Source organism: Balearica regulorum, chromosome 6 (assembly GCF_011004875.1).
Source record: "Balearica regulorum gibbericeps isolate bBalReg1 chromosome 6, bBalReg1.pri, whole genome shotgun sequence".
In the NCBI taxonomy this organism is placed as follows: domain Eukaryota; kingdom Metazoa; phylum Chordata; class Aves; order Gruiformes; family Gruidae; genus Balearica; species Balearica regulorum.
In genome coordinates, this window is record NC_046189.1 from 32,317,425 (window position 1) to 32,344,928 (window position 27,504).

The 27,504-nt window shown below is 38.2% G+C and overlaps 1 protein-coding gene across 2 annotated transcripts in view; it reads right to left on the reverse strand.

Annotated features, from left to right (window-relative positions):
* ZNF148 (zinc finger protein 148) overlaps window positions 1–27,504 on the reverse strand; it is a 42,782-nt gene that overhangs the window by 9,513 nt on the left and 5,765 nt on the right. Inside the window, exons 2-5 of one of the 2 annotated variants that reach the window (XM_075757110.1) lie at window positions 9,159–9,504; window positions 7,839–7,964; window positions 4,669–4,792; window positions 3,916–3,999 (exon numbers count right to left, since the gene is read on the reverse strand). In XM_075757110.1, coding sequence (XP_075613225.1) covers window positions 3,916–3,999; window positions 4,669–4,792; window positions 7,839–7,964; window positions 9,159–9,488 — 664 coding nt within the window. In that variant the 5' untranslated portion in view covers window positions 9,489–9,504. The remainder of the gene's footprint in view (window positions 1–3,915; window positions 4,000–4,668; window positions 4,793–7,838; window positions 7,965–9,158; window positions 9,505–27,504) is intronic. The other variant, XM_075757111.1, reaches the window with a different exon arrangement.

The window sequence follows — 27,504 nt, forward strand, 5'->3', positions numbered from 1 at the left end:
GTTTTCTTTCCCTTTGCTCCACTGTTCTACTTTGTGTTCCTTTTAAGTCGCCCCTTTGAACAACTCTCCCTACATTGTTGGGAAGTTTACTTTCACATCTGAAACTTTTTTAGAGAAAGGAGCAGCTGTTTGGGATAAAAACTATCCTAAGCCTTACAGCAGCCAAACCAAGTCAGAGAAGCAAGACAGCTCAGTCCTGTTCTAGCTTTGAAGAGCCCCCTAAGGAGCTATCCTGCTATCCCAGGAAGGCTCAAATGCAGAACGCTTCGCTGATCCACTTACCTTCCACCTTACACCCATTCCTGTACGTGAACGGTCACAGAGTTCCTTAACATTTGTCTGCTCAAGGTGGCTATTTACCGACAGGAGGCTCTCCCAGCTATCTATTCCCTTTTGAAGGCTAAAATAGGGCCAAACAGGGCTCCTGAGGTTTTTTGTTGTAGGGTATTACCACCACCAGCTATTCTGGAGACTTTGAAAATACATATGAAGGCATTGCTGGCCATGCCTCAACAGGAAGAAAGGTTTGGGGACACTGCCCTTAAATTACTCAGTACAACTCAGAAAATAATACTTTCCAGTAGAATTCCAGAACATTCTGGAAGTAAGATTAAGAAACACTTTATGAAACTGATGCTATACTTAATTCTTGCTTTAATCTTCATAAGGAAGATAGTATTAGAAAAAGATTAAAAATTAATATGAAGATATGCTTCCTATAATAATTTCTTCCTAGCAGAAGCCTGGAACTTCAGATGCCTTCTGAAATTTTTGTTGTACTTTTCAAACAGGATCCATCACAAATGGAGGAGATCATTAATAATAACCCTTTGCTAATGTAGGGAGAATCCAGGACACATATTTCTGAAATGGCTTGAGGAGTGGGAAAGAATCAGATGTAGAAAAAAGATTTTAAAAAAAGCAAAGTTTAAAAATACAATACAATAATTATATGCATTATTTAGGAAAACAGCCTATGTTTTGTGTCTGTGTTGGAAATCTATTAAAACTGAGCAATAAGAACCATTTATAAAGTATAATACAAATATTATGTGTGTGAAGGCTGTAACAATTATAAACCCTCGGGCATTATAAAATCTAACCAGACAAAATACAAACTATAAAATACCAAAGAAGGCAATAAAAAAGCAGCATGACTGAATAATAAGGCGCTGGAATTGTTAGCCCCAATGTTGCTTTATTTTTTTAAAAATGTAATCTCATTTTTTTGTGTTTACAATGGAAAGTAGGGTGGGTTACAGAATTAGGACACAAGAATGCGTGAGTGGGTAAGGTGTATAGAAACATCGCTGAGCTAAAAGAAAGCAGACATTTCTGGAAAAAAAACCCATTCAGCATCTTTGTGAGCCTACTAAACTCAAAATATGAAAATATTTGTGTACCAAGACTCTTCCCTCTCTTACAATTGAAATGGCAAGCGACAAGTTTAGCAGCAGGGCTCTAGCGCTGCTGCCCTCTTCTACATACAATTATTTCTAGTAAGTGAATTTGGTATTAATGCAATGTCTGCTTTTAGATGCAACTATTTAATTATTTACACAGAATAAGGCTGTTCATTGATTGCTTCCTAACTCCTCCATAACATTTCATTTGAAAGAGTGGTTCAGCGAACTGAATTCAAATCACAGTGGAACTAGCTGGAGCACCTGTAAATTCAGGGTCTTGTAACAGGCATAAAATGGGGCTTCTAAGTGTTACCACTGTCTTCAAGTGGCTTAAAATAAACTGGAAAAATTGATAAACACCTTTGAAAGGTAAGAAACATCCTGTTCTTCATTAGTGTTTCGAACACTATACAAAAGCTGGTGCCAAAAGTGGTCAGAGAGATAAAAATGCAAAATAAAAAGAAAAAAAATACAATATTAAATTTATAGAATAAATTTAAATAAATAATATAGAGTAAATGTAAAGAATATTTTTTTAAAGAGTATGAATAACACAAAGAGAGCTTTACTTTACTTCCATCAAAGTGAAACACAGACTCACTGTTCACCTTCCGGTGAGAGAAGCAAGCTGAAAATTCAGCTTTTCTGGGTGGGTTCAGTTATGCAGTCCTGAACAACAGAGTAATGCTACACAAACAGCTAAAGCCCAGTAGCGAATATTGTCATACAGAAGTGAAAGCACAGGCAGGTATATAGACTATCAATTAGCTATACTATAACTGGGCCAAGCCAAAAATTAAGCAGTAGTCAAAAACCTGCTAACTAAATGGACTTCAAAAAAAGTTTTTTCCGTTCCTGGAAGCTGGGTCTTACATGTTTTCTCCTAACCATCTACTAGTTGTCACCTAGGAAAACACCTGTAATTCAACGATTTAAAAAGAAACACCACCTTCAATTTTCTGAGAAACAACCAAACTACCTCAGGATGCTGAGGAAAGGAGGAAAACAGTTATCTAAAAAAGTCAGATAAGAATATGGTTAATTTGTTAAATGGCAGTTTTTCCTCTGCTAAACAAAGACTAGTGTATGTAAGAGCTAGTAAAAAACCCTGCAACCCCACCACCACCACACCCTCCCTCCAAAGCTTACAATCACAGAATTCTCATTAGAGCTAGAAGTTGAATTTTAAAAGATAATTAAATCCACTTATAAAATATTTGCAGTTAGGTGTTATATTGCCCAGACTCTCATTTTCAAAGCCATGTACATGGAATAATCCTCATTTAAAAAAAAAAAAAAAAAAAAAAAATTCTGAAAAATGTGAAGACTGCACTTAAATTTTTGCTTTTGGGGGGGGGGTGAGCTGATAGATGGAAGAGAGTGAATGAGCATTCTTTTCAAGAATAGTATCTACACAAAGTGAAGGCAACATGGTTCACCAATTCAGAGCCAGAGGAAAGACTAGGAGCAGAACAAAGACACTGGACAGAAGAATGGAGGACTCTTCTGTGGCTGACTGGCTGAAGGAAACGTACTTAGTCTGGACTCATGGCAACCCAGGATACAAAAATCCCATAAACAACAGGGCATTTGTGCATGTAACTCCCTGTACACTGCTCTGAAAATGCATTTTGCAGAGGTTTTTTCCTCCCTCTCAACTCTTACACATGCACACACTGCACTGCGTGTTAGTAGCTTTCATATCCATTTAAATGCTACAGCCAAGAAACACTGTGCACATTCACCAGCTCTGCTTTTCTAAAAAAGAGGCTGAGAAATTGGCATCTAGTCCAAAGGGACCATATTACAAAATATTTAAAGAGGGATTGAAAGGCCATGCACCAAAATGCCAAAAACCCAATGAAGCCAAACCTGTTAAAGAATGTGGTTTTGTGCGGTGCAAGAAGATTAAAAAATAAACATGTATAAACTTTAACTCTCTTTGGCTTAAAACTTTGGTCCTTATTTGACCTATATTGCATATTTTTAAACTAAGGCTCTTATTTTTAGAACAGTTCTGAATTAAACCTTTCAAAAAAAAAAAAAAGTGAAAAGTAAAGCTGATACTAATACCTTTGGGGTTAGGCATTTTGGCCATTTTAGTCCTGGCACTTTTCCATCAAATTCCAAAATAAATAAATAAATCTACTAAAATGTAATTTGGAAGTCCCCATTGTCTGAAGTAACTTGATACAACAGAAGATAGAACTGCTTAACAAACCTTGACTTCTATGAATGCACAAACTTCAGGATTTGGTACTCTGGGGTTATTTACAGAATACTACTTTCAGATTTGCTTACTAGAGTTTATACTCACTTTACAGCCAAAGAAAAGTGGAGCAAGTTGAAAGTACAAAACTAATTTATTTTTTAAAGTTTTATAACATCTGTTAAGTTAAAACAAACTACAACAGGGTTTTAGGCTGCATACTTCTTATCAGAAACCTTGCCTGAGTGGGGAAACAGTTTTTAAGCACGCCAGGAAAGATACTCAAGGCACTATACTCACCAGTATGAATCTTCTCATGCCTCTGTAGCAGGTACTTCTGTATGAAACGCATGTCGCACTGACTGCACTGAAATGGTTTTTCACCTTGAACAATATAATTCCACATCCATAAGTTAATAACTACACACTGTTGTTTCTGATAACTACTTTTGAGGAATATTAAAATGTCTATTAAAAAAACCAGCATCTGAGCGAATTCCAAAAATACTCTAATATCAAAAAACATTAGCCTTACTAAGTATATGAACTGCAGAATACTTTCCATGATCCTATGAGTCACATTAAGACTAGCACGGAAGAGTGATCTGAAATGGCTGTAATTTCCTCATGAACAAGATCAATCACGATGCTGGCATAAGACTGCATTCAGGATACTGGCAAGCTATTATAATGGTAAGTACCTTTTTCAGTTCTCCGAACCAGAGAGATACCTCATCAGGCAAATAAGCAGCCGAAGCACATTTTACAAAGGGGTCAATTTTGGCATTTAGGCTACAAGTCAACCCATTACTTTCTGATAAAGAAAGAAAAGAAACCTTGTAAACAGTTAGGTCTTCAGTTTATTAAACATATGTTGATTTTTTTTTTTTCCCCTGGTATTCTTTTGACACTTTGGTGCATGGAATCTCTAAGCTTAGATGCCAAGTTAGCTACACTCTTAAAACTGAAATTCGCATAGAGCTGAAAACATTTTTAACATAAGTAAACAACTCTTTATATAGTAGAAAAGACAAATTTGAAGTCAAGCAGTACCTGTATGAATGAAGACATGTCTCTGTAAATGGTAGTTGGTTCTAAAGGCAGCATTGCAATGCTCACAAACATGAGATTTGTGGGTTTTCAGACCAAGTGATCCATCCTCATTTATTGTAAGGATCTATTTTAAAAAGAGTAAAATTTGTTCTCACACTACCCTCTAAAGATGTCTTATTAACTACAAAAAAAAAAAACCATTAATCTTTTTCGATGCAGAAAATTTAAATATTTCAGGTAAAACAATGCTAATTTCTACAAAGCTATGTGTTAGGCTTTTAGTATACATTTCCAATTGCAGTCCAATCCAACTTGTGTCTCGTTGTGTATTAAGAGGTATTTCAACAGGACGGAGACAAAAGCAGCTCATGGAAAATCAGCTTAGAGCTCCCCTATTCACAGCTGAGTCACTTTATATGCTACTGTTTACTTTGTCCGTCTGTTGGAAAGGATGCAAAGTAACCAAACCACCTCTGGGCACTGAACCACGGATAATCATATTTTAAAGCAAAAGTAAAAAGTTATATTCTTTTTTTCAAATCACGATCGTTAATGTTTGCTAAAAGGCATTAAAACTTATCCAGAATAGTCATACAAATTATCTATATCTACATAATACCAGTAGTCTTGGAGACAAAATTATATTTTAAAAACCGAAACCCCAAAGTCAAACAACCAAGAAAATAGTATTATTCTTCTCCCCTTTCAAGTTTTTCACTCAATAAAATATCGCTCACTCAATATACATATTAGAGCATCTCTGTGACGAATTCAACTTGCCACATTCAATTGCTTTGCTGTCAAACAAAGCCGCTATTCTCATATAACGTTGAAAAAACTTAAATGAAAAAAAATTGCACCACATCTACCTTATTCAATAAGGCTCATCACAGCTTTTCTCTTAATTTGTCAAAAAGGAAGACAAAAACCCCAAACAAACCCCAAACTCTCTACTATCTCTGGCAAGAGAATATGAAAACCAGTAAACAAATTACATTTCCAAAAGTCTTACTTAACTGGAAACACAACTATAAAGAAAAGCTTAAGTAACCTTAAGTAAAACAGTTTAGTCCCTTGTTATTAGCAAAAAATAAAAGTCTGCTGGGGAAGCGCATCTGCAATTTGATTAGCTATGATGTTTTAAGGTTTTATGATAATGACAGTGATGAGAAAGAGAGAGTCAATAACTGAAATAGTATCTCTGCAATAGTAGCAAATACTGTAGGATCTACTTAAACAATTTTAATTCTGCTACATCACAACTCGGCAAGAGTGAAAGTCTCGAGCTAACAAATTCTTGTGCATTCACTCTGAAGGACAAGCACATTCATACGTTTGTAAGACTGGGATGTTACAGCTCCAGTAAGTCACAGATACAGACAATTATAAAAACTCTGTTCTGTAACAACATACAGCTAATGAAACACTGACTGGTTATTTAAAATAAATTTAAATACATGTTATGAAATGTTTTTCATAGAGCATATTGAAATTTTAAAATAACTGTCCAGAAAATACAGTTAATTTCACAGTTATCCTAAACCTGGGCTCTTCTACTGCATCCATTCATCGTACTACCTCTTAAATGAAGAAAGCTAACTTTGTCAATGCAGTTTTCCTTATAAAAGCAACAAAAAAGCTTGTGCATGTGTGTGTGCGCATGAGTGTGTGTGTATGTGTGTGCACATGTGTTTGTGTGCATGGAAGAGGGAAAAGGAGCCAGGATTCATAAAAGCTATTGACTTTTTATTTATATGATGACTACATTAATATAAAATTAAATTTAAAGAATGTTAATTGACTTCCATTTGTAAAAGTCCCAGCTGCAGTTTGGATGGAAAAATCAATGCTGTTACTCTGGGAATACTAAGTTAACCTGCAGTAGGCTCTCACCTATGTCAGCCCTTCAGCTTCTTTCTGCCTTTCTACTCTGACAAGTTTGACAAAAGGGGAAGAGAGACTGGAAAAGAACCTGTTTAATGATTCTCCTGATCATTTTTCAATCTTTTGTCATCTCCAAAGACTAACACTGACGGATTGGGAGATAAAAAGGAAGCATGCAAGTAGATGTCTGTAGAAAGGGGGACACATGCCTCTCCTATCTTGCCATGTTTCCATGGAAGTGATCTGTGGAGGTACCCAACCTAGATCTCCTTTTTCTATCAAAGCGAGAAGTATCTTGATGCAAAGGATTTGGAACTTGCTTCCACACCCAATCTGAAACAATTTCTCAACTTTCCAAGGATGCAACCGAATTTGACAGTGCTTTGAGGAGGACCAAGGGGTCCCACTCCCAGGCCAACAAAAGGGAGGTTTTGGAGTTTTTCTTGGTGTTGAGGTAGGTTTCCCTTCGGTGTATATACAGTCTGGGTTGATTTCAGAGTAGGCTTATTTTAATGCTGCTGTGTGATCGTATATAATTGATTTTTGCCTATCAGAGCAGCCTGTATATGTTCTATTTTAAGTCTAAAGATTAATACTGATTTGGGGAAGTACTAGAAGATATAACACTGCTACCTCATGAGGTGAAATGATTCTGGTTTTATCTGAAGTGCGTCTCAATAGAAGAAAATTGTTTTCAGACATACAGGGATACATACTCTTCATGAATGGATCTACAAAACAAATTTTGAAGTAACAAACCAGCAGCTATGGTAAGAATCTTGATATAAATAAATACATATATGAAGATGATTATGACCACAGGAATATTCCCTACTGGTAAATTATTTTATATTAGTAAACTTTTTAGAATTTTCAAAACTACCATTTTAGATTTCTTTTTAAAAACTTTTCACTACTATGCATGAAGCATATAAAATTATCAGGCTCACAGAAAAGCACAACTATTATTAGATAGATACAGAGCAATGATTTATAAATCGTCTACAAAGCTACTGACTCATAATTTAAAAAAAAAAATTTGGAGAGAGAACTGCCTGGAGCGACAGATGTTAAAATATGTCAAGGGTTCATGTTGCTAAAGAGTTCAAAGAAAAACACTGTTATATCAGGTTTTGTTTTGGGTCTCTGGTGAACCTCAGAACTGCATCTTTACTGAGCAAACAAACAATTTCCAGCCTAACTACTTCAAATGCTAATGAAATTAGTCATAGTCAACCAAATCTTCAGGTTCTTTTAATCTTGGTTTTGCCAAATCAATATCTTACTTTTGCTGGTGAACGCTGTTTTCTTTTCTTCTTTTTCTGCAAATCTACTGGCTCTCGTATTTGTTTTTTGTCTCGTTTCTGTTGTTCAGATGCATCAGTAAAGGTAATTTCTTGCTTTACACTGATCTGTTAAGATACCAAGTGCCAGTTTCAGGTAAGGTTCTCACTACAGAAAAGCAATTTTTCAATTTTAGAAGATGACAAACTGCTGAAACAGAAAACGTTTTTCTAAGGGAATTATCTTGTGGCTTCATTCTTTCAGAAATTTAAGTGAAAGGAATAGTAAGTATGTTAAATAAAAAGGGCATAGTTAATTTCTTCAGTGACATTTTGATGTATCCTTTCATTCATCTCCCAAAGTCTTTTTTCCTTCTGACCTGTGGTGATTTTGAGATCAGTTCTTGTATTAAAATCACTTCCATCTGTAAAACCATTCAGTTTTTCACACCTATTTTACTTTAGTCCGTGTGTTGTCAATGCAAGATTTAACGGAATAGTTTATTATATATTTAAGACAGAAGTATTTTTTAAGAAAACAAGAATAGTGCTACTGAAGCTTTTTCCAAAAAATAATCTGATGTATAATAGAGCATGATAGTCTTACATTTTTCTAACTCCTGAATCACCTGATCTACAGCTAACAGAGTAGTGTTTTAACAATGCTACCTTTCTAAGGATTATTCTTTGTATATAAGGCTATCTACTTTTAAAGTCCTGGTAGTTATCCTTTATGTTGGAAGGGTAACAGTGATGATGTGCTGCATTACAGACAGATGTTTTCAAAAAGGAAGTCATCTATATTCTCTCTGGGAAAGCTGAGGCACACCTTCTATGAGATACTGAGGAGGGGCATATTTATGGTCATGTATGAAGTGTCACAGTCCAACCTGCAGTGTGAATGCAATTGCTAAGCGTCCGCATACTTTGAAAACATACAAGATGCTTCCTATAGCAAAAGAAACTAAATAGTACTATGACCAGCATAAACAGTATGCACCTTTTAATAACGCTATTTATTCTGGTTTCTAGTTACCCTTGAACATTAAATATATTTAAAAGAGCACATTTTAACACGTTAATTCTATGGTAACAGCCTGCTTATAAAATATTTATAAAACAGATACTTAAAGATTATACTTAATTGGAAAAAATTATCCATAGCCAGAGGCAAATGACATTTTCATAAATAGCATCCATTCATAAATATTTTGATAATCAAAATCCAAACAAGCAATTAATAGATTCTTGCCAGAGTAGAATTAGACTACCACATCAAGCTTCCTAGTAATTTCTCCAATATTTCACAAAGAAATTGCTTACAGGGACATTAACAGCATACTGCAGCCCTTGAGGAAGTCTATCTTGCGTATCCATGTCATCATCATTTTTTACCGTCTCCTCATGGACCATGAGTTCATCATGTGAAATCATCTCCTGCTGTCGAAGTTCACTTTCCTGTAACACTTCGTCTGTTGCAAGAATTTCTTGGTGCGCCATAGTCCGATCTTGAAGCACTGCCTCTTGCCGTTCTCCCGATACTCCAGACTGGTCAGATACCGCACCCATCCCTACCATAGACCTGGATGACTGCATCTGGTCTATGCCACCACATTTAAGAAATAATCCTCCCAGCTTGTCTTCAATGTTCATTCTTAAATGCAATAACCTACAAAGAAAGTTTTAATAGTAAACATCTACAATTGGTGCTCTTGCTTAAAATTTTTTTTATTTAAAAACATTTTATAAGAACTCAGTCAGTACTCAACATACACACATACACTCCTAAAACCGATCTCCGAATAAAAGCAAAAAGTTGGATATCTTGGTTCAATATGAAAAGATACTCCTTTCACACATGCACGTATACACAATTGAACACTTTCAAATAAAAGTTTCAAATCAAAGTGCCTTTTGATTACTGGCAAAATTCTGGTAATTAAGTGATAGTTAATCCCTCCTTCTCATTCCTTAGAAAACTGGAGATTTTTTCTGTGCCCTTTTTACTCTGTTCCCTTTTTCCGTTTTGACTGTCTTTTACAAATGCCTCTTTCATGTTGGTCCTGTTCTCCCTACTTCCTTGTCCTTTAAGTGCCCTTTCACCGCCGCTGCCCCAGGGCATAGTGTAGATGCTGGAACATCTTAATATCCACACATGAGAGAAACCTGGGCTGCATCAAAGAAATCGTGGCCAGCAGGTCGAGGGATGAAGACAGGCTGAGAGAGCTAGAGTTATTCAGCCTGGAGAAGAGAAGGCTCCAGGGAGATCTTACTGCAGCCTTTCAGTAGCTAGAGGGGGCTTGTAAGAAAGATGGGGACAAACTTTTTAGCAGGGCCTATTGCAATAAGACAAGGGGTAATGGATTTAAACTAAAAGTGGGTAGACTCAGAATAGATATAAGGAAGAAATTTTTTATGATGAGGGTGGTGAGGCACTGGAACAGGTTGCCCAGAGAGGTGGTAGATGCCCTATCCTTGGAAACATTCAAGGTCAGTTGGACAGGGCTCTGAGCAACCTGATCTAGTTGAAGACGTCCCTTCTCATTGCAGGGGGCTTGGACTAGATGGCCTTTAAAGGACCCTTCCAACCCAAACCACTCTATGATTCTATGAAAACACAACTTTCTGGCTATGTGAAATAAAGACTATAGAGAGGTCAAATCTGTTTATAAAGAAGGCATTCGCTTTCATATCCACTAAGCAGGAGCATTACTCAGGAAATATGAATTCCAGTCATGAATAGCAATACCATTACATGTACTTATGGTACACAGATAGATATAAAATCAAAGTATTCCAACAAGTGTCATGACATTATTGGTTTTTTTTAACACAGAGCGGCAGGCTTTTGCGAAGCTGGAGGTGGCGCCATCTTCTTATTCTACTTCTTATTATATATGCAAGACAGCCCTAAGACTCTTCTTCTCCTTGGCGTACTGGATGTCCAGTCACGCAGTCAGCCTCCTTCACCCTATTCCCCAGGCCCGTAATTCCTACCCACTCCACAATGGTCTGGTTCACCCCTTCGGACAGACAGACATTCTTCCTCCGTCCCTCTATCATCCCACAGCTGGAGGGCAAAGGCTATACACAGGCTACAGCAGACACAGGGATGGGAACAGAGCTGGACAATACACAGCAGGCCCAGCCAGAGCACAAGACCGGTGTCTTGCCTACGTTGGGGTAGACAGCATCAGCACCTTTGATTTTGATGCATTCAGAATTACAATAGAAATGTGATGTTGGTATACTGCTAGTGATCAGCTTCAAATTCTGTCCCCCTAAGGGTGCAGCATGATGAGAGGTTCCATCTCCACTCAAGTTCTAAGTCTGAGGCTATGCTTCTTTCCCTGCTTCTCTCGATGACAACTCATAACCAAAGAAATAACCTAGAACTGGCAGGGCCATCACTCTGCAGAACTGCACCACTATAACCCCCTGCCAACATGCAAAATGACTGGATGAAACAAATGTACATGAAATGTTTACATTTCAATTTTCAGTTTGATCCATTTGATCACTTTCCAAATAATTTTCTTCTCCAGGAAAGTCTTTTGAAATTTCTCAATGTATCTTATACATTTGTGAAGATTTGTTTATACCAAACTACACTGAGTTTACAAAATAAACAGTGGTCTTTTTTTCAGGTGAGATCCTAGAGTACTTGGTAGGAATGCAAGCCACCAGCAGACACAGCTGAAAAATCTCAAAGTTTTGCTACATTATACTTTTAGTTCTTAAAGTAACATGCACTCAATTTCTTAAAAAAACAAACAAACAAAGAAACAAACCAACCCACCACACACCCCAACACATAAAAAAGCAGCTCAGTAACATCTTCCGGTAGCAACTCATGTCAGATAACTCGAAAGTGAAAGAACATTTGTCCCTATTCTCTATCATGAGAGGTTCTAAATTTATGAATATATCATAGGAAGACTGATGGACAGGATGGTCTGACTTCTTCAAGTTTCAAATATTTAAGGGGCACGCCAAAGAAAGAAGCTTTTCAGTCAATTGGATTTTTTTTTTAGTAAGCCTTCCTCTGCTGGAAGTTAGGAGGACAGAGTCACCAACTCAATCTGTTTATATATGACAATGTCATCAAAATTTTTAATATTCTTCCTTCCTACATAAAAACCACATTATAGGGACCCAAAAAAAGCCTGTGACAGGGAGAGAACACAGGGAAAATGTCTGTTCAGAACATTTATGTTTTCAATATATCCTTTTTTGTTCTTCTGCAATTCTAACGTAAAGAAGTCTGAAATCTTACTCTTGATTTTCACAGCACCTGTCTTCAAATACGGATAACAATTCCCTAATGCCTTAGGTAGTAAGGTCAGGTAGTGCCAGGTGACAAGTTTACTCCCATGTTAATTCACTTTATAGTAAGAGAATGAGATTTCACAGGTCTTCAAGGGAAAACACACGTCCGGTATGCCACACAGCCACCTGCAGACATTGTATCATCCATGAAGTATTTTTTTGGAGGTAACTGGGAAACCATACTGATAGTTTCTCAGCAATAACAAAAACAAACAAATAAATAGCAAGCTTGGCACAGCACTAAGGCTGTATTTTTTCCACCAATGTGGATGTCCCAGAGAGATCTTGCAACAACAGACCTTAGTGCTCCTAAAAGAAGAAAATGAGGATGAATTTATCATCTTATTAGCGTGGATTATCCTGTGGCAACTAAGAAATGTGAGAAAGAACTGAAGTTCTTAAGAATCTGTCTTCCACGGACCAATTATTTGATAAAAGATGGCAAAAGATCTAAGGTTGAGACTGGTTTCTTAGGCAGGGCATTTTAAATATATGGCATGAAAGATAGACTCCCAGGAAAACAAGCAGATATATTTACTCATTTCAGCCTTTATCCCAAGTTAATCCATACTCAGGGTACATCTTACAGAAGATCGTCATTCACCATGCACACTACAGAAATGTGACAGCATAAGCTCCTGCAGATTCTTGAGAGGAATGACGTGGACAGGTACTAGAATACAAGACCTCAAGATGATGAAATACATTCCAGGGAGAACAAACAGCATTGAGTTGTGAGAACACAGTGGCCCTAATCTGTCTGCTCGAGCCACTGAGGAAAACAGCACAGAAGGCTGTTCCACATGGAGGATACTGCCATATCACTCTGAAATTAGGTATGAATTGCAGAAATCCTGGATTTAAAGCTATTTCCTGGCAGGAAGGTAGGCAGGCAAATGCAAATAGAGAGACTGAGTGTTTAAGAGTGCAGAAGAGCCTGTAACTCTCATCAACAGAGGCAGGAAGACTCATGACATGCGGAATCTTAGGACAGCTGGCAAGATACAGCAGCTGCCCAGAAGAGAGGCTGACAGTGTACTGGTTTTTATTGGTCTCGTTAGTTCTCTCAACTGGCAAGGATATGGAAACTTTTTCTTTCTCACCCTGACTAGTAGGCTCAGTAGAGTCGTGCAACCGAAAGCACTCGAGTTGTTTTCCAGTCATGATCTTGAGTCATATCAGAAGCTGGTACAGTGAGTGTACTGCTTATTCAATCAGGCTTTCAAACATCTGGGCTTTCACAGAAAAATAATGAGAACTCATAGCGTTAGGCGGCATATTCTAAGTGATGAAACGCAATGTAAGTTATGTGACACGCAGGCACTGTTTTAAAATAAAGAACTACAAACAAAAATAAGCTATTAATCCAAACAACAAGTATCCCAATTGCAATCAATTCAGTAAAACGTGTAATTTGTCAACTGACACCTTTTGACTCACATAAAAGGAATCCTATCATTTAAATTGAAGATGAGGAGATGTGTTCTTGGAAGAATGACAATGTGATAAAGAAAATGTAAGTTAAAAGCATTCACACAAGCTCACTTTACCAAGCCTGCAAAGATTAAATAAATATTTTAAGTGCAAGATGCATCTGTGAAATAAAGATCAACTTATTTTGAGATTATCTTGAAGGAAGCTACAATAATACAAACCACATACTAACACACACAAGCACATTTCTTGGCATAAACCACTGTTGTCCTTATCGCAGAGATGTTTTCCATGGAATATCAGAACTTTTCTTAAGCTTCCAAATAATCATATGATTTTTCTTTCACTACATAGTTTCTCTATACACCGAGAGGAAAAAAAGCTGTCAACAAAATCTTTAAAGTAGCCATTTGGCTTGGTAGAGGTTCTCCAAACCTTTACTCTAGGCAAAGCATTTCACAAGAGGCAGCTACAGGCAGAGCTTCCTGGGTGTGCACACATTCCGGGGGAGGAACCACACAGAAAAGGTCTCCCAGATCATCCCAGCACCTTCTCTTTTCACACAGTGCTCCACAGCTGCTTGCAGAACATCCACAGCCACTGAACCATGTTGCTTCATTTCAAAAACCGCTGCTATGCCAAACCCTACGGCAGCGCTTCAGAACTATCCATTTCAGTAACCCTGACATCAGTTTTTCCAAAGATTACTGGTGCAGTAAGTTGGAGAGCTAAGTGGTAAAGACAATATTCCTAATTAAAGAAACAGCTATTTAAACAAAAACATACTAAATGAAAAGTGTGATGACCTTTCCAATTCAGAATCAAAAGTTAAAATACAATCAAAAGAAAACTTTAATGGATTTTAAGAAGTCTGCTGGGATGGTGGCTGCTATGAAGTAAAGCTGAACAGAGACCCTGAAGGAAAGAGGCAAAACCTGTTAGCTACAAAAGTACAACATATGGTCCAGCTCTTTTTCTCCACTTTGACTGGTGGTAGGTAAGGGTTATGCTATTTTGTCTCTTCTTTTCTTAAAGAAATGGTAAAGCATTATTTAATTTAATGAGCAAGTACCCAGAGATACTAATTGGGTCCACTTTAAAAATAAAATTCTGTCCTGGTTTAACCCCAGCAGGTAACTAAGCACCACACAGCTGCTCACTCGCTCCCCTCCCTCAGTGGGATGGGGAAGAGAATGGGAAAAAAACCCTCATGGCTTGAGATAAAGATAGTTTAATAGGATAACAAGGGAAGACAATAATAGTAATTAGAGATATATATAAAAATATATATAAAACAAGTGATGCACAAATGCGACTGCTCACCACCTGCAGAGGGGAAAAAACCCACAAACAATGCCCAGTCTGTTTCCCAACACCAAATCTGCCTCCCAGCTAGCTTCCTCAGTTATATACGGAGCATGATGTCATATGGTATGGAATATCCCTTTGGTCAGTTGGGGTCAGCTGCCCCGGCTGTGTCCCCTCCCAACTTCTTGTGCACTCCCAACTACTCACTGGTGGGCGGTGGTGTGAGAAGCAGAAAAGGCCTTGACTCTGTGTAAGCACTGCTCAGCAGTAACGAAAACACCCCTGCATTATCAACACAAAGCCAAAACACAGCCCCATACTGCCTACTATGAAGAAAATTAACTCCCAGCCAAAACCAGCACAAATTCATATGTGCAGTACTGGGTTGTGTTTCTGTAGTTAGGATTTAAAAGCTCATTTATGAGATGAAAAAAGAAAATATGCTTAAGGAATAGTAACAGACAAAATACGAAAATTATCTGCATTTTAATATCTGTGTAAACAACTTCCTGCAAGTCTTTGTTGTTTTAAGACTTCTAGGTGTTTTTTTTTAAGCATAAAAAGCAGGACTTGCTACTTTCTACATCCATATCCCACCCCACTTCTTTCCTGTATTAACTTCTTCCTGTTTTTCCAAAGCAAAATAGAATGAAGGAAGGTTGAGGGAGACAGGAAAATAAAGTTTGTTAAAATTTAATTCTTTTTCTGGGTTAAACCTTAGGTCCTTCTGAAGGATTCTAAGAAAGACTTGAGATAGAAATATTATTTCCATATACAGCCATAAACTCCCTTTGACTGTATTTTCTAAGATTCAACAACCCAAACACAAGAGCCAGGATGCACAAGAGCAATTCTAACATGCATTTACCAACTCAATACCGTTCTGATGAAAACATCTACCTCTGAGATTTCCCTGACAAAAGCTGAGACTGAGCTCTACTCAAGGTATTAAATGGTTTCGGGGTAACCTTACACTGGAAGTAGCCTGATGACATTTTAGCTCCACATTTTTCAAAGTGTGTTTTTGTTTAAGGTAAGACAAGGCAAACTCCCTAAGGAACAAATACTTGAAGCTACAGAAGTACCTGAGCACATCCTCACCACATCCTTTCTTCCACAACAGCCTTTGGAAGAATGAGTGCACGCTGGGCCCAAACAACAAACTGTATAAAGGCTACTAGTGCAAAATGTACATAGAATAAACTTTTTAAATGGCAATCTGTGGAAACCTCTAAGCATATTTTGCTTCTTAGGGCTCATCTCTATGGTCATACTACAATGATTTGTGCTAAACTGTAAACTTAAATGAATATAGCATATATAAATCTACAAAACTCCCTAAGTGAATATTCTTATTCTAGTACAGAATTGACTCTTTTCCCTTCCCTATTTAGTGTAATTCACTTTGGAAAGGTTTAAGCTAAATTTAAAAAGTCAATCATTATATAATATCAGAGCAGTTTTACTGCTAATAAAAACTTCGAAGTAGACAAACTCCTATAAAAAGCAACTACAACTGAGACCCCACTAGATTGCTACCATGTGCATGATGATCAGAGGGCTGGAGCACCTCTCCTATGAAGACAGGCTGAGAGAGTTGAGGTTGTTCAGCCTGAAGAAGAGTTGGCTCCCGGGAGACCTTAGAGCAGCCTTCCAGTAGGTAAAGAAAGCTGGAGAGTGACCATTTAAGAGGGCAGATAGTGATAGGACAAGGGGAAATGGCCTTAAGCTGAAGGAGGGGAGATTTAGATGTCAGGAAGAAATTCATCACTGTGAGGGTGGTGAGGCACTGGAACAGGTTGCCCAGAGAAGCTGTGGATGCCCCATCCCTGGAAGTGTTTAAGGCCAGGTTGGATGGGGCTTTGGGCAACCTGGTCTAGTGGAGGGTGTCCCTGTCTGTGGCAGCGGGTTGGAACTAGATGATCTTTGAGGTCCCTTCCAACCCAAAACCATTCTATGGTTCTATAATTATTCTATCAGAAAGTGAAGATTAAAATAAATCAGATAGGGAAACAAACAACCAAAAGGCCATTCCAATGAAACATTTGGTGTATTTTCTTATTTAGAAAAAAATCAACCTAACTCTCAGTGATAGAGCTGCAAGAAACAAATCTGATACATGGGCTACCTGCCCACAGGGGTAGTGCCCTGCACCCCTCCTCCAGTTAGACCTTCTCGTTGCCTTCACTGGGTTGAGGACAACTAGGAGGTTGCACTAAAACGTACCCACCAGAAAAGCCATTAGCTTTCCTTTGGATCAGTAGGACCGTGCAGGCAGGGCGTACAGGAGATGGACAAGTAAAGAAGCAGGGAGGAGAGAAAAGGACCACTTCCTTTAGCAGTAGTCAGCGGTTAGATTAGATTAAAGCTATTGTGACACTGCTCCACAAATGCAATGTTACACACCCAAGTGAACAAGCAACAGTTGCCATGCCGATACACCTAACAGCTATGCCAAATTTAAATCAGGGGAAAAATGTGTATCTACATTCTCAAAGCTTTCTTCCTAAAAGAAAGTATAAAAGTCACAAATACTTCTGCAATTCCTAATGCTAATGAAGAAAGAAATAGGAACATGGCCTAATAGCATATTTAAAACAACTTATGTTTAAGCATTACCATGAATAAAACTGCCATCAGTGCAGTCCTCTCCAAAAGAAAGAAAAAAAACGGAACTTGACAGGTTCCTAATGTCCACTTAAAAACCTTATTAGACCATGAAACATGTTGAGTATTTTCACATCAAAGATATTTGTTTGCACTATTAAAATATGGATACAGTCCAATATAAAAGGAAACACAGCTAGCTTTCACAGTATCAAAAAGTTCAATCTTTAACATAGTGCAGAAGCCTAGAAAGCAAAAAATAATATCTTAATGGTTCTAAATAAAGAGCATTAAATAAAATTATCTCTTCTCCCTACTCAAAAAAATAAGTCATAGATAAAAGAAAGATTTTTAAATTAACACACAAATGTTTGTAAGAATGAATTAAAATGTCTTGACTTGCAAAAAGAAAGTAATCAAACATAAATCATTGTGAAAAGGTTCATAGATCATTAACACATTCTAAAATGTAACATATGATACAAACACTCTTAAGACTCATTGCAGTTATTTCTAAATGCTCCATGTTGCTGAACACATGCCAGTACAGGGTCTGATCCCACAAAGATTTACACTCATAGCAAGCTGTGAATAGTCCTATTACAATCACCAGGATTATTCACAGAAAATCTACTTATCGTGCATAAAATTATCCATGAGTGAAAATCTTTGCCACCTTGCTTATCCTAAAATCAATATCAGATCATCACCAGCATAACTGTAATCTAGTATTAAACATGTGTATTGGAAACCTTTTGATACTACATTAACAAAGCTACAGTAACATGTCAAAATCCACAGGGATGTCACCAGTGTGGCAAACATACTTTAAATATTCCAAAAATCACGGGCTATGTTACTTTTTATCTGGAAAAAAAAGCCCACTGATTTTGTGGTACTAAATTATAAACTACTAGAAAATAGTTAATTTTGAGAATTTATATGGGAATTTCTATCACTGTACAGTTAACCCCAAAAGAACAATGCAGAATTTCTGCCCTTACGCTATGCAACTCCGGCACTCAAAAGACTCCACACTCCAGAGACTTCCGATGACATTTATATGCAGGAAAGAAAGCACTACACATAACTAAGGCTAGTCAGCATCTTCCAAGCACTGTTACTAGTTTATACTTCAGTTCAACTGATTAAAATTTTGTGAAATTTCATGTATCACATGCATGCCTCAAGCTGAAGTGTTCTAAAAATATTTCAGATCATGTATCAAATGTTTTTTCCATTTGATTTTGATAACAGGGCAGTTATATGACATAGCTGATCCAATCTAACAGCTGTCATTGAAAGGGACAATCCTGCTCCCTCCTCCTAACTGTGAGAGTCCATCCTATCTTTTGTGCCTACTCTGATGCTCATATAAAGACATACTGGTACATGCAGTCCACCAGCCTGGCAAGTTTGGGTTTTTTTTGTTTTTCAGTACTTAACATTTTCTGCCAGGTTAACCCACTGACTCAGTTTACCATGAAGAGAGTGTGTCAGAAGCAGCTCAAATCACAGTGGGGGAGTGAGCCCTTCCCTGTTCAGCATTCACAGCCTAACTTTCTCAGCTCACCTCATATAATTTAATTTGAAAATAAACAGAAAAGAAAAATATGATGGTTTTTAAAAACTTTGGTTTTTTTTTTTTTTTAACAAGCTCTTAAATTCCTTGGAGAAATTCCTGGGTCTCACTACTCGATTACTATCTGGAAGTATCTGTGAAGCATCTCTTCTCATCACTTGCACTGGGCTAGTGTTGCTTTACAGAAGACGACAACCTGCTGTTGCTATCAGTTACCCTACTGGCAAAGGTCTGTATATATGTATGTATAACAGAATTTCTGGTGTTTCTTTCCAGATTGCTTTTTAAAAATCCTTGAAACGTTATATACTAAAAGCCCTGGAAGAATACAAGAAGTTGCATATAAACGTACAGAAGTTTCAGGGACTACCACAATTAAAGTACCTTGGTTCACCATGATTTGCCTCATTGGCACTATGATTTTATTTTTTTTTAAATTAAAAGATTGTATATATACACACACACATGTGTATATACATTTTTTTCTACAAAGCATTGTTTCCTTCAGCATACTGGATGGAACTGCTCCATGGAAATAGACTAACCTAGTGATATAGTTTGTTGCATTTGTTGCAACGGCTGAAACGTGTAAACAAGACAGGGACAGCAGGAAAAGAAAGTCATGACCATTTAAGTAGGTGAATGCTATCTTACAAAACAGGATCCTACCCTTGATCCTGCCAGAGATCTTACACAAGTCTATACAAGTCATTTCTACCAAATTTTTTTGTAAAAATAGGTGATCAATAATTACACTTTCCTCATTTTCTGGATGCTTACCCTGACACATTTGGGTCAGATTTACCCTAAATGCTGAGTACTCAAGGCTGCAATCAAATCAATGACAGCAATACTTTGAAAATACAAAGATGGTTGTAAAGCTATATATGTTGTGTTTTTTTTTTTAAAGCCCCCCCCGCAAAACCCCACCAAACTCTTTACAAGTTCAATGGACATCCACACCAAATGCAAATTTTCGTCTTGTTCCCAGGCATCAATTCTCCAACCATAAAATAAGAAATGTCCACTTCTTTTCCCTGAGGCATAGCAAAATACTAGTAAGAATAAGCAAGGTCCAATATAGGTCACAAGGGTGAACCAATCCATTTACAGTGCTCTTGCTCCTGTGGCCATCACAGCTCCTGAGGGGAGAAGGTGGCACACGTAAGATGGAAAGGTAAGCCCACATCAGTTACTTAGGTAACTTGGAGAAGATGGGCAATAAGGGTCTGGCCTCTCCTGGGACCTAACCACTGATCAAAAAACACAACCAGCAGGTTTCCAGCTAACATAGAGTAGCCACCTTGGTGGAGAATCACTAAAGGAACGGGTGCACACAGATGCAGGATGGTCATCAAGAAAAGGTAAGCACAACAGCAAGACTGAAGAGAGAAACACTGGTTACCACCATGATGCTGTAACAGAACTGTAAGAGATTTGGCTTCTTTCCTCAGCTCTGCCATTGCTGTTGGGCAAACTGTTCTCTTGGCAAATCATTCCCTGCTCCATAGTACCACTTCCTTGTCTCCAAAACAGGGGCAATGATCCAGTAGGATTTAGGTGTGGAAAGAGCAGTAGGAACTCACAAACCTACTGATAACTGTTACAGAAATTTCACAAAGAAACATATTCATTCTGCCTTCAGAGCAGGATTAAGCAGAGCACAGTAAGAGAACACACATTATGCAATGAGAAGAAAGCAAATTACAGAGCAGCTGCTTATTCAATGAGCAGCATGTATCCTGTCCATTCAAAAAGGTAGGGGCTTCTGGGAGGGGAAATACTGTGTTCACGTACCACGAAAGACTGCAGTAGAACATTAAGGTACAATATATTAGCAATATAGTGATGTACATACATACACTTAGGAGGGCAAATTTAAGGTGGTATAGGGAAAGCTCTATGCTGCAATTTTCATGTTTGCATGCTTGACTTCTACCTAAAACTGTTCTTTTAAGAGTGTGCTTTTCTCGCCTGTAATATCTTTACTTCAGCTTCATTGTTTTCTAAAAGGTCATGTACATGCATTAAAGAAAAATAGTAATTACAGAAAAAATCAAGCCAATTACTTAATACATCCACACAGACTAAATAACATTGGACAATAAGCTAACAGAAGTATAATCAAGAAGGTTTTGATCCAAAATATTTGAAGTTTGCAGTGAAAGGGGTCTCAGATTCTGGAAGACATCCCTCATTTACATACATGACAGCATAAGGAAAACTTTCAGGAAAATACCAACAGTAATCTAAACCACAGATGAGAAGGACATAGATAATGGATACAAAACAGATATTACTGAGCACAGGCAATATTTCTAGATCTTACTTCAGTATTTGAAAGCATTATTTCAACACAAGCTCTCAGGCTGTGAGGGCAATGCAAGTGTTTTACAATACAGGAACCATTCTCCTAAGTTGCAATTTCAATTTTAGGACATCAGCATGCACTAAGTACACATCTTTTTTCCCCTAATTTCATTATGGTAAACTTATTCAGGGTAAGATTACATTCTGTGTAACATCTAGAAACATGTTCTGAGAAATATCCTTGGCTCTCTGTAGACTAACTTTTCACATGGTGGCACTAGCCAGGAACATGTTCCCATTTAAACCTGCTGAGGAGGCAGTGTCATATCCCAGCGTAACTTTATTTTTAATGTATATTTATTGCATTTCAGCTGTGTTTCAAACATATCCTTCACCTACACATGGAAAGATAACTTCAAAAAATCCAATTATTCCGAAACATGATAGAATGAATACTTTAGTAAAGGATTCACTGCAGGCAGACCAAGCAAATTCTATGCTTTCTATATTGTTTTTCAAACACCACAGTGTTATCTTCAGTGGCCATTTTTCAAAGCCACCAGTGGTCAGGGCCAGAAGATCTGAAAGAGCCCTTCCTAAAGCTCAAAGACGTAGACCTTGGTTGACTACTTCACTCCACTCCTCAAAAACCACAGGTATACCCTACCTACAATAAAAATAAAGGCCTTTCAGGGACCTATTCCACGAGGCTAATACACCTAGAAACTAAAAATTACAAAACTAAACATGAAACATAGAAAAATAAACTACTTCAAGCACATAAACATCTACTTCACTTTGCTAACACAAACATAAGGCCACACACACATAACACAGTCAATTGAAAAAAACAAGCCCATATAATAATCCCCTAAGAAAAAGAATCGCAGCTGACAGTTACTAATCATACTGCACAAGACATTTCCATAAGGTGTTTGGACCCTTCAGAGATGGCAGCTGTAAAAGAATATAAAAACAGTGAAGTGACAATGATTTAGATATCATTAGAAGCAGTATCTCGGACAGTATGTTCTGGTGGTATCTCTTTGTTTCCTTTAATGCATGAGGAAAAACAAGGAGCAGAACAAACAAACAAACAAAAAAAAAACCCAAAAAAACACCAAAACAAATATCTACCACTGTTCTTCAAAGTATTCAACCAGTTATGTACTGGGCACCAAGGAGCGATTTTCATCAGTGGAATCAGGGATTGTTGTGGCCTAACCAGCACTCTGTTGCAACAGCATCAGAACAGTATCAAGCATCTTCATCAAGAATAAGCAGAAGAGTCAACACATAAACAGACACATGTTAGTATTTAAAGACAGTATGAAATCAGCCAGAGGGAGAAGGAGTAGAAAAACTCTAAATTCATGGAAGTGAGCAACTAGGTCACTTTCTCAAAACCCCTCTTGGAACACAAGCATGTTGCAGACTATGTAAATTTGCCAAAACAACAAAGAAGTTGTTGGGGTTTTTTTAAGAGTACACTTCTGTACAGTTAGGATTTTTCTTCCACATTGTTGCAACAAATCCACCACCTCCCTACTGATAACCAACATTTCTGGTCAGATTAAATCAACTAAGAACTATTTCTATCCTGCTTACATAAAATTCCAGAATTGTAAATCAGCCTCTTTTAATCTGGCTGATCCTTACTCCAAAGGAAAAAAAAAAAGTAAAATCAAGTAAGTACTAAATCCAGTGTCCTTCTGCAGTGTATCCTCTTCAAAAGACTGTCCATAACCCCAGCAAGAACTTGCAGGTAGCTCTTCACCTTGATACTCCGAGAACAGTGTGAAAAGGAATCCCGCTGACTTCTATCACATACCCCAAGGTGAGTACTCCTCATTACAGTTTTACATTTCTCAAACTATTTTAAAGCACTTAAGCCCATTTTCAGATCAAGGCAAGCCAAAACATGAGAAGTCTAGAAGTAATTTTATAAGAGCAATAGCACCACAGATATCCTGTCCCATTAACTAACATTGAAAATAATCCAAAAAACAAAACTCGGACTTCTCAGGATTGTGCCCTCTTGAATAAAAAGATTGTGGAAATTGGATTCTACCTCAATGACTTTGGTACCCTGCAGCTAATTCTCGCTAATTAAGTGCTAGAATACACTAAAACAGAAATTCAGATTGATCAAAAGATATGATTCATGTTTATAATAACTCCTATAATTATTAAGAACAAAAATCCTGAGGGTTCTTGATGCCATTAACTCACAGGCCAACCACTAAGACCTACCATCCCAAATAGATCTGAAATTTCTGAGAACCCAGTCAAATAACTTGATGAAGCCAAGTCTGAGTGAAATACATTCAATACAATCCATATTACGTAGCAAGCAGGAAACCAGGCCGTAAAGTAAGAAAATACTCTTACAGGATTCTGGTAAAAGAAAAAACCAGCATGTCCTGTGTTTATGGACTGCTTTCCAGATACTGTCTTCTCATCCAACCAAGTTAAGCATCTCAAGTTCTCAAGCCATCAACCAGTTGATGCAGCTGCATTCACCCACGTTCCCTCAACGCACAGACGTGTCCCATAGGTTTCAGGTACCCAAGATGCAATTGCTTGAGCCAAGACTGCTTCGCTGAGCTTGTGCCCAACCAACGATGGGAAATGAAGAGCTGCCCAATTTTACAGCAAATTTTAGGCACGTAACACGTAGCTACAACAGATCCCGTGCTTTCTGGATATGCTAAACCACATCAGCAGCCATACTCTCATCACCACCCCAACTGTAAAAAGTCTGTCCTGTGACCTATAAGGCATGTAAGCCAGGGGCAACACAAAGACTAACTAGCCAGTATACTGCAAGGTCATGCAAAGAATTAAGAGATTAGGTTTTCTGTCAATTTGTACTTTTACACTGCTGTTCTTTGAAAAGTGACAGTAATCTCACACTTAAAGCTGCCTTATATTTGATCCAATATGGTGTATGTAACACTGAGTATAGGTTCCTAACAGGTACCAGAAAAGCCTGAACACACCTGGTTTGCATGATCTACTTTTAACTGTCAGATTAAGACAACAAGCCCGCTGCTTTTGTCTACAAATTGCTACTTACTCCACATACTCAAGCAATATACTATGACAACTGGATGATCATCTTCTGCATGCTTCTTTTCTATAAACTCTATTTTATTCCCCCTCCCAACCCCTTAATTTGACATCGGGTATAAATAATTGGTGATCATAAAAAACACATTTTAAATACATAAAAATTCTTTTCTACGAGTCATTTAGAAAGAAAAACTTCATAATCTCTACAAGGAAAAAGCCACATAGCTTTCCCTTACTTCCTTACATCCCCCAACAAGACAAGCATTCCCAGTCCCCAGAAGACAATCACGTAACTTTCACATCTTTTTGCGGACTCAGATGAAAATTCATCACAGAGTACAACTGTCAGGTTCACCAGTGACAGAGGAAGCTCCTGAGAACAGCAGCCTAATAAAGCGTTCCTCCTCGAGGGATGACAGCAGTCTTTCTCCCATATGAATGATTCATTTTTGATACTGTTAAAGCAATATTCACGCAGGGCACCTTCACACTAGATTTTACCCCCAAAAAATGGCCATAAGCTCAAAACATAAGTTGAAAACCAATATTCCATGGACACTTTTAGAAAATCTGCAAGTAATTGTGGTCTAAAAATAATTGTATCACATCTTGGTACCCTAAGGATCGACCACCTCCCTTTGCAGTTGATCTACTCAGGTCATTACAAAAATTTTCTTTAAGGTAAGAAGTGTAAAATTAGTCTAGCAAAAAGGGAGTTGGTTGAGTTTACCAATCTTTCATGAAGAACTTCTTTGTTAAAAGAAACTTTAAGGACATAAAATGAAAAGATTTCTTAAGTTTATTTATATAGTTACTGCTGTATCTAGAAACACTCAGTGCTATAAACAACCTGACTTAAAAGTCTGACAACTATCATCCTTCTCACATATGTTTCATCTGACACAGACTCACATGTAACAATGACCTTGTGGTGGTGTTGACCCAGGCTGGAGGCCAGGTGCCTCCAAAGCTGCTCTATCGCTCCCGCTCCTCAGCTGGGCAGAGGAGAGAAAATGTAACAAAAGGCTCCTGGGTCGAGATAAGGACAGAGAGAGATCACTCACCAATTACTGTCATGGGCCAAACAGACACAACTCAGGGAAAACTAACTTAATTTATTGCCATTCAAAATCAGAGTACAATAATGAGAAAGAAAAACTAAATCTTAAAACACCTTCTCCCCACCTCTCCCTTCTTCCCAGGCTCAACTTCACTCTCCCTCCTCCCCACAGTGGCACAGGGGGACAGGCAATGGGGGTTGTGGTCAGTTCATCACACGTTGTCTCTGCCGCTCCTTCCTCTCCAGGGGAAGACTCCTCACACTCTTCCCCTGCTCCAGTGTGGGGTCCCTCCCACAGGAGACAGTCCTCCATTAACTCCTCCAATGTGAGTCCTTCCCACGGGCTGCAGTTCTTCACCAACTGCTCCAGTGTGGGTCCCCCACGGGGTCACAAGTCCTGCCAGCAAACCTGCTCCAGTGTGGGCTCCTCTCTCCACAGGTCCTGCCAGGAGCCTGCTCCAGTACAGGCTTCCCACGGGGTCACAGCCTCCCTCAGGTGCCTCCACCTGCTCCAGTGTGGGGTCCTCAATGGGCTGCAGGTGGGTATCTGCTCTACTATTAACATCCATGGGCTACAAGGCACAGCCTGCCTCACCATGGTCTTCTCAAGGGGCTGCAGGGGAATCTCTGCTCCAGCACCTGGAGCACCTCCTGCCCCTCCTTCTTCACTGATGTGGGCATCTGCAGAGCTGTTCCTCTCACATATTCCCACTCCTCTGGCCACAGCTGCTGTTGCGCTGGTTTGTTTCCCCCATACACACATCTCTTCTTAACTCTGCTATCCCAGAGGCTCTACACCATCACTGATGGGCTCAGCCTTGGCCAGCAGCAGGTCCATCTTGGAGCTGCCTGGCATTGGCTCTGTCAGACATGGGGGAAGTTCCTCACAGCTTCTCACAGAAGCCACCCCTGTAGCCCTCCACTACCAAAACCTGGCCATGCAAACCAAATACAGACCTATGTCAGGAACCACTGTGTATGTGCTCAAAAACAGGGGAGAATCATACTTCAGGAGGTCAGCAACAGAAATGATGATTTTCTTTAGAGTACTTTTATTTGAAAAACTCTGAAATCATCCACTGCATCTGGAAATGCTGACTGTTATAATGCTTACAGACTAAAACTTCATCCATGGATCCTATGAAATGTACTCATTTCTTGGCTTTAATATTCATTTTGTTCCTTCTCCCCTTCCTTTACAAAACTGAAGAATGTATGCAATGCAATACTACAGATTTGCTTGCTGAAAGCAAGAATAAATAGTTTTCACTACCAAAGGAAGCCTGCAGAAAGGCAGTGAATTTATAAGGTGCTTACTTGCTTTGCCCCTTCCCAGTGAACTACAAAACATAACTACATCCCAAGCAGCTAACCCGCATAACATGCTGCTTACTGTTTGGCAAAATAAACTTCACTTTATACTGAACACTTCTCATAGTCGACGATTAAAGCTTTAGGACAGAGATCATCATAAATACCTGCTAGAAGTGCTTTACATATACATACATACATATGCACTCATACCTTTTTGGAGCATATCACCACTTTCTTGTTTCAAATCTAATCCCAACAATAGAAAAAAAGAAATCTGACAAATTCTCAGGGCAATCACATAGCGGTTAAAATTCAGAGAGTGTAAAAAGACATTTGTTTCTCCTTTCTTAAACACTGCTAGTGAACAACGTCAAATCTGCCCAGCATTGGTATTTCTCAATTCACCTGTTGCACTAAGGTAACATGACCTGATCATGACGGCACTGTAAACCCTTCTAATGATGTCTTTTATATCCATTTTGGGGTACATAAGTAGTAAAAGTTAATACAGACTTTATGGGAAATTATTACAAAAACATTAAGATACTTGTTGAAAATATTATGAATGGACATCTTTTTACCTTATGAATGTAGCCACCATTTGAAACAATTTTAGAGCAGAAGGCTCATCAGCCTTGTACCTGAGCTCA